At 41.5% G+C, this 17,788-nt stretch overlaps 1 protein-coding gene across 1 annotated transcript; it reads left to right on the forward strand.

Annotated features, from left to right (window-relative positions):
- The first annotated feature begins 1,718 nt into the window (after positions 1-1,718).
- On the forward strand, positions 1,719-9,832 carry LOC121550736 (inward rectifier potassium channel 2-like). The gene is made up of 2 exons (XM_041863094.2): positions 1,719-1,879; positions 7,484-9,832. Exon 2 carries the CDS (start codon positions 7,771-7,773, stop codon positions 9,142-9,144), a length of 1,374 nt encoding a protein of 457 aa, XP_041719028.2. The 5' UTR covers positions 1,719-1,879; positions 7,484-7,770; the 3' UTR covers positions 9,145-9,832.
- Positions 9,833-17,788: the final 7,956 nt, after the last annotated feature.

Genomic DNA, 17,788 nt, shown 5'->3' on the forward strand with positions numbered 1-17,788 from the left:
AATGTGATGAAAGAAATAAAAGCTGAAATAAATAATTTTCTACTATTATTCTGACATTTCACAGTCTTAAAATAAAGTGGTGATCCTAACTGACCTAAGACAGGGACTTTTTACTAGGATTAAATATCAGGAATTGTGAAAAACTGAGTTTAAATGTATTTGGCTAAGGTGTATGTAAACTTCCAACTTCAACTGTGTGTGTGTGTGTGTGTGTGTGTGTGTGTGTGTGTGTGTGTGTGTGTGTGTGTGTGTGTGTGTGTGTGTGTGTGTGTGTGTGTGTGTGTGTGTGTGTGCGCTCTTATAATACATACAGTACCAGTCAAAAGTTTGGACACACCTACTCATTCCAGGGTTTTTCTTTATCTTGACTATTTTCTACATTGTAGAATAATAGTGAAGACATCAAAACTATGAAATAACACATACGAAATCATGTAGTAACCAAAAAAGTGTTAAACAAATCAAAATATATTTTTGATTTTAGATTCTTCAAAGTAGCCACCCTTTGCCTTGATGACAGCTTTGCACACTCTTGGCATTCTCTCAACCAGCTTCACCTGGAATGTTTTTCCAACAGTCTTGAAGGAGTTCCCACAAATGCTGAGCACTTGTTGGCTGCTTTTCCTTCACTCTGCGGTTCAACTCATCCCAAACCATCTCAATTGGGTTGAGGTTGAGTGATTGTGGAGGCCAGGTCATCTGATGCAGCACTCCATCACTCTCCTTCTTGGTCAAATAGCCCTTACACAGCCTGGAGGTGTGTTGGGTCATTGTCCTGTTGTTCTTGAAATGTTCCGTATTGACTGACCTTCATGTCTTAAAGTAATGATGGACTGTCGTTTCTCATTTGAGCTGTTCTTGCCATATTATGGACTTGGTCTTTTACCAAATAGGGCTATCTTCTGTATACCAACCCTACCTTGTCACAACACAACTGATTGGCTCAAAACACAAATTCACTTTTAACAAGGCACACCTGTTAACTGGAATGCATTCCAGGTGACTACCTCATGAAGCTGGTTGAGAGAATGCCAAGAGTGTGCAAAGCTGTCATCAAGGCAAAGGGTGGCTACTTTGAAGAATCTCAAATATTTGTTTAACACTTTTTTGGTTACTACATGATTCCATATGTGTTATTTCAGTTTTGATGTCTTCACTATTATTCTACAATGTAGAAAATTGTCAAGATAAAGAAAAACCCTGGAATGAATAGGTGTGTCCAAACGTTTGACTGGTACTGTATATTAACAACTTTACAGAGATATGGAAACATCAATTTCAGTTATATGAAGTAAGACAGACATTGGGCAACACCATTAGCAACTTATCATGGGTGAATGGATGAGCATATTGTCATTGAGAGTCAATAATCTTTAGAAAGCCCAGCATTTCTTAATAAACTATGTAGACTAGTATACTCAAAAATGTATATGAGATGACCTAATAAACGTATTACTGTAAGGTTGATTAAAATAAATATATATTTTTTAATAATGTATATTATTATAACAACATTGTAGTACTCTTTTTAATAGGCCTTTCATCAGTCTATTATTATAATCGTGTACGCGCATGGGCTTTGAACATCATGACCTATTTGATGCTGGAGTCCAAAACAAGTGCTTTAGCTTTTTATTGGTCGACTGCAAGGACAGGGCGGAGATAGGCACATGTGTTTTTAAAGTACGCCCGTGAAAAGCAAAGCAAATGATCTTCTTCAGTAATTGCTGAATAGGTTGATGGCAGTAATTACGATGTCTATCCGGATATCAAATATGAATGGTGGAACCCAAATGTGGATATTAACGCAAAAACCTACCTGGAGGCCTGGGATGTATTAGAATAAATTACCGCTGATTTGCTCTCGAAAGATCAACAGGTAAACAATGTCCCGTTACTTAATTGTAAAGGTGTAGTCTATGCTGTGGGAATAACCGTGCAACCGTGGATAACGAGTCTTCTGTAGTTTACAAATTGAACCGGACATAGCCTACTTTATTTCTACAAAGAGTGATCATCTAAAATGTAACCAAAGAGGCTCAGACAGTGTTCATGCAAAGTTATTTATTTCAGTTTTACTGTCTTTGATGAGGCCATGTCAGATTTATATAGTGTTCCACAAGCACTTTTTTCGATATACTTCAGAGAGTTAGGGAGTTAATTTAATCTCCTCTGCGTTATAGGCTACTACGTGTGTGGGTATCGATGCGTCAGCGAGATTGAAGTGTGTTTAATTTGAGTCCAAAGATAATAAGCTTCGCATAGCCAATGAATAGCCGAGGTATCAGTTGGAAAGTGTATTGACTTGACAATGAAACATAAACCGTTACTTTTTTCCTTTAGTGCACCTGTCACGCAGAGAAAAAAGTAGCCTATATGCTAGCCCAAGTTGATATGATTATGCCGAGTAGCCTGCACTCATTGCTTCAGAAAAACAACCATGTCAATAAATTATTATTAATTAATCAGTGTTTATTCATCTCTGTTTCTTAGGGTATGTTTCTGTATTTGATTTTTCCGTTATAGACCTATGCACAAATTATGACAGTCGGTCTAACCTACCTAAATATATTAGGGTACACTTATTTGATTATGATCCGAATTTAAAGTTAGGCTAGGAAAAGTATTTATCTGAATTATAATGTTCATTCTGAACAACCTGATTCAAAACAACTAAATAAAGCCAACTGTCAACCCTGACATCCCATAGTAGCAGGTCATGCCATAATGAATGGTGCTGCAGTGCTGCTGAATATTGGATAGACATTATTGATCAATTCTTTGCAATAATACAAATTTAAAAAACGAGCAGGTTTATGTAACCAGTTTCCATCTGTCTCAGCTGGTGCTGTCCTAATTGCACGCAGGCAAACTAAACAGTTGCAGTCTGTGTGGTGCAGCTAAGCCCAGTGCATACAGTCACACTCTGATGACCTGGTTAGATAAGGGTTGATGTGGAATCTAATGAATGGACTTCACAATGACATGGTTTACAGATTTAATTTGAGGAAACAGAGTGGGTGTGACTGAGGCATGCTGTTGACTTCCACCCCAGTCTTATTGGTTCTCCCTGACCTTTTGGACTCAGTAGGCTGTATCGGTTTGATACTGTAGCCAGTGTCTTTGCTGGTCTCTGATGTTCATGTTCTTAGTCTGTCATATTTTGTCAGTGTATACAGTATATCTTTCCATTGGTTTATTCTTTCATCATTACTTTTGTTTTAGCCTTGAGTCAATGCAGTTAGTGGCATTGGTGTTGTGGTGTAACGCAGGTATTGGTAGATGGTCAGTGGGGCCAAATGACTTGTTAGATAGCAAGGAAGCATAGTGATTATGAGGTGGTAGCGGTCTGATTGGCCTGTTAATTGTAATAGGGTGTGGTGTGTGGTGGTGTGGTTAGTTAGTTGGAGAAGATTAGTACGTCCCATATGAAGCTCATTCACAGTGAACCAGCCTCTATCTCTCTCAGGATAGTAGGCCAAGCCTATGGGTTATACGTCGCTACATGAAATATAAACCGAAAACCTCATGAAATGCAGATGTACAAATGCAGTGCATTTGGAAAGTAATCAGACCCCTTGACTTTTTCCACATTTTGTTATGTTACAGCCTTATTCTAAAATTGATTAAATATATGTTTTTCCTCATCATTCTGCACACAATACCCCATAATGACAAAGCAAAAACTGGGTTGTAGAAATTTTAACACATTTCTAAAAAATAAAAACTGAAATATCACATTTAAATAAGTATTTAGACCTTTTACTCAGTACTTTGTTGAAGCACCTTTGGCAGTGATTACAGCCTCGAGTCTTCTTGGGTATGACGCTACAAGCTTGGCACACCTGTATTTGGGTAGTTTCTCCCATTCTTCTCTGCAGATCCTCGCAAGCTTAGTCAGGTTTGATGGGGAGCCTCGCTGCACAGCTATTTTCAGGTCTCTCCAGAGATGTTCGATCGGGTTCAAGGCCAGTCTATGGCTGGGCCACTCAAGGACATTCAGAGACTGGTCCCGAAGCCACTCCTGCGTTGTCTTGGCTGTGTGCTTAGGGTCGTTGTCCTGTTGGAAGGTGAACCTTCGCCCCAGTCTGAGGTCCTGAGCGCTCTGGAGCAGATTTTCATCAAGGATCTCTCTGTACCTTGCTCTGTTCATCTTTCCCTCGACCCTGACTAGTCTCCCAGTCCCTGCCTCTGAAATACATCGCCACAGCATGATGCTGTCACCACCTGGCTTCACCGTAGGGATGGTGCCAGGTTTCCTCGAGACGTGACGCTTGGCATTCAGGCCAAAGAGTTCAATCTTGGTTTCATCAAACCAGAGAATCTTGTTTCTCAAGGTCTGAGAGTCTTTAGGTGCCTTTTGGTGAAATCCAAGCGGGCTGTCATGTCCCTTTTACTGAGGAGTGGCTTCTGTCTGGCCACTCTACCATAAAGGCCTGATTGGTGGAGTGCTTCAGAGATGGTTGACCTTCTGGAAGATTCTCCCATCTCCACAGAGGAACTCTGGAGCTCTGTCAGAGTGACCCTCGGGTTCTTGGTCACCTCCCTGACCAAGGCCCTTCTCCCCCGATTGCTCAGTTTGGCCAGGCAACCAGCTCCAGGAAGAGTCTTGGTGGTTCCAAACTTCTTCCATTTAAGAATGATGGAGGCCACTGTGTTCTTGGGTACCTTCAATGCTGCAGACATTTTTTTGTACCCTTCCCCAGATCTGTGCCTTGACACAATCCTGTCTCGGAGCTCTTCGACAATTCCTTCGACCTCATGGCTTGGTTTCTGCTCTGACATGCACTGTCAACTGGAACCTTATATAGACAGGTGTGTGCCTTTCCAAATCATGTCCAATCAATTGAATTTACCACAGGTGGACTACAATCGAGTTGTAGAAACATCTCAAGGATGATCAATGGAAACAGGATGCACCTGAGCTCAATTTCGAGTCTCATAGCAAAGGGTCTGAATACTTATGTAAATAAGGTATTTCATTTTTTTAATTTCTATACATTTGCAAAAATGTCTGAAAACCTGTTTTTCGCTTCGTCATTATGGGTATTCTGTATAGATTGATGAGGGGAAAAAATATTTAATACATTTTAGAATAAGGCTGTAACGTAACAAAATGTGAAAAAAAGTCAAGGGGTCTGAATACTTTCCCGAATGCACTGTATTTGTACATCTGCATTTCATGAGGTTTTTGGGGACAGTATATATGCATAGCGCCCCGGGAGTTGTAACAAATTAAGCCCCATACTCCCATGCAGATAAACACTCGTTTCTATTCCTAGTCAACCTGACTGTGACATCACTGGATGAGCAAAACAGAGATGATGGAGTTGGATGAGATGGTGCTTTCAAGACAACTAGGAACTCGGGGAAAAACGATGTCAAATCATGATGTCAGTGATCTTCAGGTTGGAAAGTCTGAGTTCTAGAAAGATGCCAGAGTTTCCGACTTGGAATTCAGAGTTGGATGCTTGTTTTTTTTTTCAGAGTTCCCAGTTGTCTTGAACGCACCATCTCATCCAATTCTCTCATCTCTGTCATGTCACTGTCAGGTCGACTAGGAATAATAACTAGTTTTGGTCTGTATGATGCAGTAGTTAGTGCATACATTTTCTTACTTTTTATTCGTACTGATGACCATCGGAGATGACCGTTCAAAACTTTTTTTCCAGAGTCCCAGTTGTCTTTAACATGCCATAAGAGCCACCTCTTTTGCTGCATCTCTTGCCAGGATACAGATTACTCTCTTGTCCTCATGCACATTTCAAAGTCCCCACATTCAGTGAAGAGTGCAATATTTTCAAGGGAAAAGTATGTTCATTAAATTATACACACTGATTTCTGCTACTTTAGAGCTTTTATCTTTTACAGTCAAAAGGCCTACTTAGTGTAAATCAATTTGTAATAGCTTACTCTAAATACCAAGTGTTTACGCCAAGGGACTTTGAGAGTGCGGACACGTATTCACTATCTAGTATGTTTCATTTCCGTTTCAAAGTCCCCACATTTTATTTGTTTAGAGGTTCTACACCGAGTGTCCAAAACATTAGGAACACCTGCTCTTTCCATGACATAGACTGACCAAGTGAATCCAGGTGAAAGCTATGATCCCTTATTCATGTCACTTTTTAAATCCACTTCAATCAGTGTAGATGAAGGGGTCGAAAGGTTAAAGAAGGATTTTTAGGCCTTGAGACAATTGAGACATGGATTGTGTATGTGTGCCATTCAGAGGGTGAATGGGTAAGACAAAAGATTTAAGTGCCTTTGAACGGGTATGGTAGTAGGTGCCAGGTTGCAAGTGTGCAACATTTTCAATGGAGAAGTAAGTTCATTAAATTATACACACTGATCTCTGTTACTTTAGAGCTTTTATCTTTTACAATCAAAAGGCCTACTTAGTGTAAATCAATTAGTAAAAGCTTACTCTAAATACCAAGTGTTTACACCAAGGGACTTTGAGAGTGCGGACACGTATTCACTTTCCAGTATGTTTCATTGGACAAGACAGATTATACCTCATAACGAGATATGAAAGTGTATTTTCAACCCACAAGGGCCAACCAAAATAACCCTTGTGTGCAACCGACTGCCTCTCACACGGGACTTCATCCAAATAACATCTTGACCTTCTCTCTGTGACAGTGGTTCAAATGACTGGTAGTTGTTTTGGCATTAGGGTGGAAATATGCCGGCAGATAGTAATTCATACCCTGTGGTGCATTCTAATGGCTCTCTCAGGCCCACACAAATGCAGTCGATAGTTAGTTTGCTTTCTAATTCAGTTGTCCTTGTTGCTCTGTTGTATGCACTGCAAGGTTATTGTTGCTTTAAAAGAGACCATCCTGTGTAGAGCTTGTTTACAGGTAGGCTCTTTAAACCTGATTACATGATTAAGTTGTAGAAGTTGTTGAATTAGAAGAAGAAACTGAACAGGTGTTATTCTATCCTAGTTTTATTTTAGCTCTCTGGGTTGATCCCATAGTAGATAATTGAAAGATCCCACAGAAAATATTGACTTAAATATGACTATTTAACTTGTAAATAATTCCGCTCCAGTCATTACCACTAGCCCGTCCTCCACAATTAAGGTGCCACCAACCTCCTGTGTGCTCCAATGACTTGTTTGATTAACATGAACTTGATCAATTTGACTCAGCTTTCAATTGGCTGACCTAACCTAATTAATACCAGCAGTAAGCAGAGCAGACAGGATCTGTTACCTTGTCAGCTGCCACAGAACTGGAATAAAAAAGTCTGTGTGATGTCTACAATCCCTGAGCCCAACGTTTACTTAAATATTCTAAAATGTAAAGTAGAATGTATTTACTTCTGTATGAATATTCAAGTTGTGGTGATGGCACCTTTTGAATGCATAATTTAGACAACAGGTAACCACACATCGAACGCCGCTGATCTTTTCGCCTGGTTCCACCAATCAGTCTTAACACAGCCTTTTCTTTCTGCTTGTCCTTTTCTTTAGCCCACTTCACTGATGAGGTCCAAGACACCCATAAGAGAGGAGGACTGAGCAGGCCCCTTGCCAGCACAGCTCTCCTCTGGAGAAGCCCAGGTGCAACAGCAGCAGGGGCAGCTTTTCATCATCCAACTCCCTAGGACTCTACAGTCCTGCCCTCCACATTTCCTATCTTAGTGGGTCCCCGCGAGCGTTCAAAACTGTTTCTCCAACGCTTCTACCAAAAACTCAGACTGTTTTCCAGAGCAGAAGCAGCGGTTGTGCCCAGCTGCTCCTCCTCCCAGGGGGAAGCCATGGGGAGCCTGCGAAGCCACCGCTACAGCATCGTCTCCTCCGAGGAAGACGGCATGAAGCTGGCCGCCATCGCCGCCGTGCCCAACGGCTACGGCAACGGCACGGTGGCCAAGGCGGACACGGCGCAGCAGCAGACTGTGAGCCGCTTCGTCCAGAAGGACGGCCACTGCAACGTGCAGTTTATCAACATGAGCGAGAAGGGCCAGCGCTACCTTGCCGACCTGTTCACCACCTGCGTGGACATCCGCTGGCGCTGGATGCTGATCATCTTCTGCCTGTCCTTTCTCCTCTCCTGGCTCTTCTTCGGCTTCGTCTTCTGGCTGGTAGCGCTCTCCTACGGCGACTTGGAGAATGAGACGCAGATGTGCGTGTCCAACGTCAACAGCTTCACCGCCGCCTTCCTCTTCTCCGTGGAGACGCAGACCACCATTGGCTACGGCTACCGCTACGTCACCGAGGAGTGTCCTGTGGCCGTCTTCATGGTGGTCTTCCAGAGCATCTTCGGCTGCATCATCGACGCCTTCATCATTGGCGCCGTCATGGCTAAGATGGCCAAGCCCAAGAAGAGGAATGAGACGCTGATCTTCAGCCACTACGCCACGGTGGCCATGCGGGACAGCAAGCTGTGTCTGATGTGGCGTGTGGGGAACCTGCGCAAGAGCCACCTGGTGGAGGCCCACGTTCGCGCCCACCTCCTCAGGACGCGCACCACAGCCGAAGGCGAGTACATCCCCCTGGACCAGATGGACATCGACGTGGGCTTCGACAGCGGCGTCGACCGCATCTTCCTGGTGTCGCCCATCACCATCGTCCACGAAATCGACGAGGACAGCCCCTTGTACGAGATGAGCAAGCAGGAGCTGGAGACGTCCCAGTTTGAGATGGTGGTGATCCTGGAAGGTATGGTGGAAGCCACGGCCATGACCACCCAGTGCCGCAGCTCCTACGTGGCCAGCGAGGTTCTCTGGGGCCACCGCTTCGAGCCAGTCCTGTTCGAGGAGAATAACTACTACAAAGTGGACTACTCGCGCTTCGAGAAAACCTACGAGGTGCCCAGCACGCCCCAGTGTAGTGCCAGGGACCTGGCCGAGAAGAAGTCCCTGGTCTCTAGCTCCAACTCCTTCTGTTACGAGAACGAGGTGGCCCTTGAAAAAGTGGAGATGGAGGAGGCGTTTGACGAGGAGAAAGAGGAGGATGAGGAGGAGAAGGAGGAGAAGGAGGTAAAAATGGAGGATCAGGGTGCTATTGAGAATGCAGCACTGGTGGAGACAAACACAGACACAGTCTCTGTACATTCTGAACACGATCAGGATACCAGGAATCCGACGATGCCTTCAGAAGCAAGGCCTCTAAGACGAGAATCAGAAATATGACTGCAGAGAAGTTAGGGGGGAAATACTACATGAAATACTACTATGATAGGTTTGACCTTTGCTCCTAGCGGCTTTCTGTACTACTGCAGGATGGATTGACTGAGGTGGGTGTCATTTTCTGAGCAAGACACTCAAACACAAACGAATACAGAATTAACAGACCAGAGAAAATGATGCAATATTATTTATTCTCTTTACACAAGTCCCTCGTCTGGTGGGAGGCGATGGTAGCTTGACTGAGAGGAGTTGGTGGCTCTTCTGGCCCGTGGCACTATAGGAATGAGACGGGTTAGGTAGTAGTGTTTTGCAGATATTACTGTAGTATACTGTAGTACTTACTATAGTGTTTTTGTTTTATTATTCTTTTGTCATATGTGGTCTATGGGTGGCACAAATTGTGACATGGGGGAGGGGAATGTGCAGGACATATGCAAATTCAGTATTAGGATACCAATACAATGTGTACTGTAGTATTCTACAGTCTACTCAAAAATGATATAGTAAGCACTACATCAGGGTTCCTCAACTGGTGGCCCGGTGGCTTTTTTTGGCCCCCCAAGTTTTCTGAGCAAAATAAATTGAAATTAACATATTTTTCATTATTTATAATTTTGGACATAAAAGGCTGTAAAAACACCAGGAAATCAGTTCCCAGTGATTTTTATTTGGGAAATCTGTTCCCAACTATTCCCACGCATAATAGACACGTGATCGTATACAAATGTAAGCAAGGTTTGAAATTATTATGTTTTAGTCAAATATTATATATTTTTGGGCTTTATATTTTGCAGTCTACAAATTATTTGTAATTATGTTCCGGTCCCCCGACCATCCGCTCAAGAAAAAATCAGCCCTAGTTTATGATCCTTGCACTACATGATCGAGGGATATTAAAATGTGTAGTATAGTTTTCTACAGTATACTACAAAATTCCATAGCACTACACGATCGTGGGATACTACAGTGTGGAGTATAGTATTCTACAGTATACTACAGTTTACTACAGTTTAATCGCTGTAAACGCTACCTGCTACAACCAAAGAGATGGTCCCATTTTGCATATTTTGTAAATATGAGCTGCCTCGCTGCAGCGGCCATTTTGAATTAGCTTAGTGTTTGTTTACTTGGACTAATTAATGGTGGCTGGAGAGGGATAGTGTTCGTAGCAGGGGAGGAGTGTTGTATTCCCAATCAACCAGCCTATCTTATTGTGTTCTCAACTTTCCAAATAGCTGTGGAAATGTATGTTATCCAGAACAAAGGGAAGAGATACTTTTTTGGTGTAAAAGATTGTGTCAGTTAGATACCAAGAGATGTAGCTACAGTATGGAGTTATTTTCTTCATTTTACTGTTGCACAGTTTGACAATCTAAAAGTATACACAGCTTAATCTGTTTGATGTCACAGCTTAATCTCTGTACAAAAAGTATTTATTTTTGTTTGTCACCCTTTTAAAATAATCTTTGAAGATTATATGTAATACCACTAATTTGGCCACAGTTTTCAAACAGGTATTATTCCTCAATGGAAACAACCCCATCTATGGTGTGTGTGTGTGTGTGTGTGTGTGTGTGTGGTGCGTGCATCTGTGCATCTGTGCATGTATGTATCTAGCGCTGCATAGCTCATATGAGTGTGGTACTGTACGTTATGCTTCAGTCCATCTTCTTGTTGTCTTAGTACAGATGTAGGATCTTAATTTGACCAGTATTGTCACAGCAAAATAATCCTGCAGCAACAGGATTTAAACATTTAGTATTTTCCACCAATGTAATGTTGCTTGATCGGTGGTTAGGCTATTAGCTGGCTAAAGTTAGGCTACATGAAAAGTGCAATACTGTTAATATAACTGTGTGTTAGTGCAGGTTTTCAGTGAATGTATGTAAATCGGCAAGCTCATCTGCATTCCTCCAGTGCATAAATATTCTCAGCAACAACAGAGTGGTCAAAGTTAAGATCCTACATCTGTATAGCACATTTTGCAACGTGAGCCTTAACACAAGTCTCAGTAACGTGAGCCATCACTTGAAATTTGGCTTTAAAACAGCTCACAGTGCAAGAGGTGTCATATAAACCGGCATGAAGATACATCTCAATGAAATGCTTTTTAATGTGCAATACGGTCCAGGGGTACCTAGGACAGGGGATCCCAAACTGTTTTTGCCCGCAACCCCATTTTGATATCCAAAATTGTTCACGACCCCACCATGTGAAAAAAGTGATGTAGTTGATGGCCAATGTTTACTTTTTAAATGTGGGCTATGACAGTCTATTACAAATCAGTCTGACAGTACTTTTGAAGGAAGTATAGTTTCAAGTGACTGAAATGCATCAGAAAGGTATTGGGAAGTTCAGAAGATCATCAGGCAATAATTATGTATGATCTTCTGTGTAGAAAAGAACATCATCATTGATTATGTTATTTTCCCCCAGTCTGATTTAGTGCCTGGTCTTGTCCACTCTGTCATAATGAGTCCTGCACAGATTGTGTTCAGAGGGAAACATAAGACACATACAGGATGTGTTCCTGAGAGTCTTATCTTTCAGTGATGGGGTCATAATATTGTGTAGCTTAAACGGTTAAAAGATAGAGCCTCATTTGTAGGAAGAAAACACAAACCGCTCTGTTTATTACAATCGCATCCAGCAGCAAATGGAGGTTACTGACTTAACCCCGGTTCTATGAACCTAGCACGATGTTGTTTATTTTATTTCCTTTTCTCTCATGACCCCATTTTCAAATCAGGAAACCACACATGGGGTAGCGATCCTTAGTTTGGGAAACGCTAACCTAGGATGAGGTGAAGAAGGATAAGACAGTGATTTCATTCAACGGAACTCCCACTGAATAGATGCGTTAAAGAGGTCAATTGAACTGGGCCAAAACAATGGCATTGCCATGGATACGCGTGGGGGAAAGGGCCGTGGGGGAAAGCTCCCGAGTCTCCTCATTGCCCCCTAGCAAAATCTGCCTACATCAAGGCAATTTTTATAGGTGTACAGTGCCTTCAGAAAGTATTCATACCCCTTGACTTTTTCCACATTTTGTTGTGTTACAGTCTGAATTCGAAATGTATTCAATATTTTTTTCTCTCTCACCTATATACACACAATACCCCATAATGACAAAGTGAAAACATGTTTTTAGAAATGTCTGCTAATTTATTGAAAATGAAATACATAAATATCTCATTTACATAAGTATTCACACCCTGAGTCAATACATTTCAGAATCACCTTTGGCAGCGATTACAGCTGTGAGTCTGAATGAATCGTGAATAATGAAGAGTGAGAAAGTTACAGACGCACAAATATCATACCCCCCAAAAAATACTAACCTCCACTGTTATTGTAATGGTGAGAGGTTACCATGTCTTGGGGGTATGATATTTGTGCGTCTGTAACTTTCTTACTCATCATTATTCACAATTAATTCAGGATTATCTGTAATCATGTTAGCATCCACATTCATGTGGATGTTTTTAGAAACATATTATATTCTTATTTACAATAAAAGTGTCTCCAAAATGACACAATACATTATTTACCATTCATTTCTATTGGGCACAAAATAATCTGAAACACAATCAAATCAATGAGCAAATGCTTCCAAATACATGTGTAGAGTCACAAGCTTGATGGGACCAAATACTTAACTTTTTCTACTTTAATACACATGTAATTCAATTTGTCCCAATACTTTTGTTCCACTAAAATGGGGGGACTGTGTACAAAAAGTGCAGTAATTTCTAAACGGCTCACCCGATATGGATGAAATTACCCTCAAATGATAGCTGACAGTCTGCACTCTAACCTCATATTCATTGTTTGATTTCAAGTCCAAACTTTTTGAGTATAGAGCCAAAAGACGGAAAAATGCTTAGTTGTCCCAATAATTATGGTGGGCACTGTATTTAGGCTTGCTATAACAAAGAAGTTGAATACTTATTGACTCAAGACGTTTCAGCTTTAAATGTTTTATTAATTTGTTAAAAATGCCACTTTGACATTATGAGTTATTGTATGTAGGCCAGTGACACAAAATCAAAATGTAATCAATTTAAAATTCAGGGTAAACACAACAAAATGTGGAAAAGGTCAAGGGGTGTGTGTGAATACTTTCTGAAGGCACTGTATTTCACACTATGTTGAGGTAAAAATGGGAGTATAATGTTTGTATGGATGTCAACCCCAACACATGTTCATGTCATCGTTTCCAATCAACTGCATTACAGTTAAAAAACGATTTTGACTACCACCACCTATTTCGGTATGCTAGCTATGCTTACCAGCTTATACGAACGGGAGTTAGCATTTAGCAGTCACTTCTTCTAAACTTCTACGACTTCTACGAAAACAGCCAAATATATCCAAATCGGATTTAATCCTTGCATCAATCTAAGTAATTCACCCGTGCGTCAATCTAAGTAACATAATTTTAAAAATCCCCATCAAAATCCGTCACTTTAAGCTAGAGATATATTTTTTGCTTGACCGAAAATCGGTCTTCTCACGAAAACGTTTGTAGCGTCCGAATGGTTTGGCCTACAAACTAATATAACCACTCTATGGAAACACGATGGTGATCTCCGTTTTGCTCTACGACCCCCACAAGCCCCACGGGACTTGTCTGAAGTCAGTAATGCTGATGTGCCAACTTCTGTCTGTAGTGTCCGAACCGTTTGAGCTACAAACTAATATGACCCAACTGTGGAAAGGGGAGACTCTCACGAACACGTCTGCGATCCTCCTTTACCGCATCTATGGACCTGAATGAATTCGATTAGAACACTTAGCTCCCATCTTTTATGACATCATCTCGGTCTCCTTCTGTACGTCATCCTGGGCTTGTGTGTCAGGCCAGACCCCTCAGGATCCAGACACCCTGAGCTAGAAAGCTGGAAGGGAGTGGGAAGATGAATATAGGTAATAACGTGCTGCTAAGTTACATATTGTATGGTTAGAAGGAAACGTAGGAACCCAAATGTATTATTTGTCTATTAAAAGTATCAATTTTGAATAAAAGTAAAAATGGAGAGGTAGTTAATTCAAAACCATGTAGAAAGACCTGATTCTATCAGTGTGTTAACAGTTATCCAAAGTTACGGTGCACTTTCCTCTTCAAGAGAACCTCCCATTCCATGACACTGACAGTAGAAACCTTTCTTTAATTACATTTTTGCGTGAAGCCAAATGAAAGACAACCATAACCATCTGTTCTTTTTTGTTGTTGTTGATTTTAAACCATCTGTTATCATATAATGTCGGCTACTACTGTGTATTTAGATCAGTGTTTTGGCCTTGTCTGACTGGGGACATTACAAACCTTGTTACTTTTCTGTGTGTGATTAGTCTCCTTAGGCAGACGGGTTACCTCCCACAATGTTAACAATGTTCAGTGCTGTTACTCTAGGTCTGGAAAGACTAGTGTGTGATGGGTCTTGTGAAGAGGGAGCAGAGCTGTTGTTTTGTCAACTCTGAAAGGACCAGCACTTTGTTTTGTCACATTGCTTTAAGGCATCGTGCATAGGGTATGAGGCGGACAAGGTCTCTTATCTTTCAGACACAGACAGTGCGGAACATAAAAGCTGAACAGACAGACAGAAATGTGTACACGCACACAGGCACACAAACGTACACACTAATGCACACGCACTAGACGAGTTATAGTCGTACAAAAATATGGAGCTTTTTATTCTGGCTTTTTATTCTTCACAATGTGTTACCGTAGACATGCACAAACTGTACTCCGAATGTACATTTAGTGTGGAAATTGTTTGCAACTTGCTCAAAAGTGTCACTTTTTATTGTCTATGTCATTAATATAGGCAAACACACATGCAAATACAAATGTTTTGTTTTTTATTAGTAGCAAATTCTTAATAAGAAAATGTGTATAAGATTAAATATAAGAGAATGTCCATGGAGGTCAGATACACTGTATCCCCATGACAGAGTTTGTGTGTATTGGGTTCTCATACGGTGATGCCAGGTTAGTCACCTGGTATGGCCCCGTTTCATATTGGGTTCTCATACGGTGATGCCAGGTTAGTCACTGGTATGGCCCCGTTTCATATTGGGTTCTCATACGGTGATACCAGGTTAGTCACTGGTATGGCCCCGTTTCATATTGGGTTCTCATACGGTGATGCCAGGTTAGTCACTGGTATGGCCCCGTTTCATATTGGGTTCTCATACGGTGATGCCAGGTTAGTCACTGGTATGGCCCCGTTTCATATTGGGTTCTCATACGGTGATGCCAGGTTAGTCACTGGTATGGCCCCGTTTCATTCATCCCTTCTATGTACCTTTAATCTTCTTAATTTGGGTCTATTTTTCTATCAGAGTCTTCCTATAATGTCCAGCACAAACCAGAAGTTGTACAGATTTTTTTTATTTTGTGAATTATATTGTAGATACATATTAATATTGCAGTTGTTGATAATAATATTATTATTATGTCTGTGACAATTTTGTTTAGTCTTTTTCAATAAAAAAATTATAGAAATCCTCAAAAACTATTGAAACGGAATGATTGGTGTTTGTTGAATGTGAACCACATCAATTACAAGTGGTTAAGTTACAGTATAGGTATATACATATTTGAGCCTTCGTCTAACAACAGCAGGCCCCAGCCTATACAGTGCCATTAGAAAGCGGTATCTATGTTTGCATAAGGTGTGGAAAATATCTAATTTCTAAGTGGGTAGATTTTGCCAAGGATGTCAGTTTTTGACCCACATACCCTGCATCAGAGAGAGAGAGAGAGAGAGAGAGAGAGAGAGAGAGAGAGAGAGAGAGAGAGAGAGAGAGAGAGAGAGAGAGAGAGAGAGAGAGAGAGAGAGAGAGAGAGAGAGAGAGAGAGAGAGAGAGAGAGAGAGAGAGAGAGAGAGAGAGAGAGAGAGAGAGAGAGAGAGAGAGAGAGAGAGAGAGAGAGAGAGAGAAGCCCTGATAGAATGAACTGGACGGGGGCTGGTTGTGTAGCAGGCTCCCCCAAATTTTGACCAATGGCCCAGATTCCAAGCTGTTCGCTGTCAGAGCTCACACCATCCATTTACATTAATTCACCAAACTTGACTGGCTGAAAAGTTTTGCCAAGCCCGCAGAGACACCAAGCTATATTAATCCCCCTCCTCTGTTGGAAATCATTTTCAAAGACAGGCATGGAAGGAACGCTTCACTTTGGTAAACTATGGAAAAAGAGGACAGTTATAATATGGTCCTGAACTGCAGACTACTGACGGGACAATGTTAAGCTTTTGAAATTAATTCAGTTGTACTAAAAACTATCTTTAGTGTTATAGTGTGCGCATTTGTAACTTGTGTTGATTCGTACACAAGCATGGCAATGTGAATCTTAACATATAGTCAAAGTCTAAAAGAGAAAGAGGACAGAGAGACTCAGAAAGAGCACACCCCCACCCCAGCAAACCTTTTTATGATGCGTTTTTATTCAGAGTTTACATTTACATTTACATTTAAATCGTTTAGCAGACGCTCTTATCCAGAGCGACTTACAAATTGGTGCATTCAACTTATGATAGCAAGTGGGACAACCACTTTTTTACTTCTTTTTTTTGGGGGGGTAGAAGGATTGCTTTATACTATTCCAGGTATTCCTTAAAGAGGTAGGGTTTCAAGTGTCTCCGGAAGGTGGTCAGTGACATGAAATTCCCAGGTCATTTGCTTCATTCATAGATTGTGTTGATAATAGCAGCTGTGTGCTCTGATGCCGTTTTGTCCTCTGCACTACAGGCTAGCACATATTACGTAACCACCCCCCATAGTCCACAACTCCAGAGGGGATAGAATGTCTACTCAGTGGTTGTTAGAGTTACAGTAGAAAGACACAACCCCTAAATCGACTCAGGAAGACATTCAAAATATATTCATATATATCATCAGTATACCTAGAAATGAGAGTGTTCGTATCTTCCACAGAAACACATTTATTCAACAATATAACAATTTGTTTCCAGCTGTGGGCAGGAGTCTGACAGCATGAGGGGAAGTCAGAAGATCGATCAGACAGCCAGGGAGTCAGTGAGGCCATTTGATTTGGTTCTACTTATGGAGCGGGTACAGCCCCGGGGCTTTTTCCACATTATCTAATAAAACATCACCAGAGATCAGGCTCTGAATGCTGTGTTACATTACCTTTTGCTTTACTTTTTTACTTTTACAGATCCTCTAAGAAAAATCCTCAGTTAGACCGCCCTCACATGGATCAAGAACCTCACATTGCTAGACTTCCTGCCCTCACATGGATCAAGAACCTCACATTCCTAGACTTCCTGGCATGTGTTACTAGACTTATACTAGTTGCCCAAAATATCCAGCATCAGGATTGTCACAGCTATGAGGGGAGGTCCCAGGTCCTAGTCGACACCTTTTGCCCCAGAAAGTGCCTGAAGTGAATTCCAAACTGAGTGAGCAACACACACACACACAAACACACACACACACACTCACACACACACAGCTCCTATGCTGTGTGCTGGGTCACCCCATCAACTCAGTGATATTTGACACATGCGATTGTACCACAGCAGTGTGTGTGTGAGTAATGCCTTGGGTCAATTCCAGTGGTTACATCTCTCTGACCACTTAGTTAGTTGTGAGTGTTAACCGCCATGTTAGAGGG

The sequence above is a fragment of the Coregonus clupeaformis genome, chromosome 35 (genome assembly GCF_020615455.1).
Source record: "Coregonus clupeaformis isolate EN_2021a chromosome 35, ASM2061545v1, whole genome shotgun sequence".
NCBI classification, from domain to species: Eukaryota; Metazoa; Chordata; class Actinopteri; order Salmoniformes; family Salmonidae; genus Coregonus; species Coregonus clupeaformis.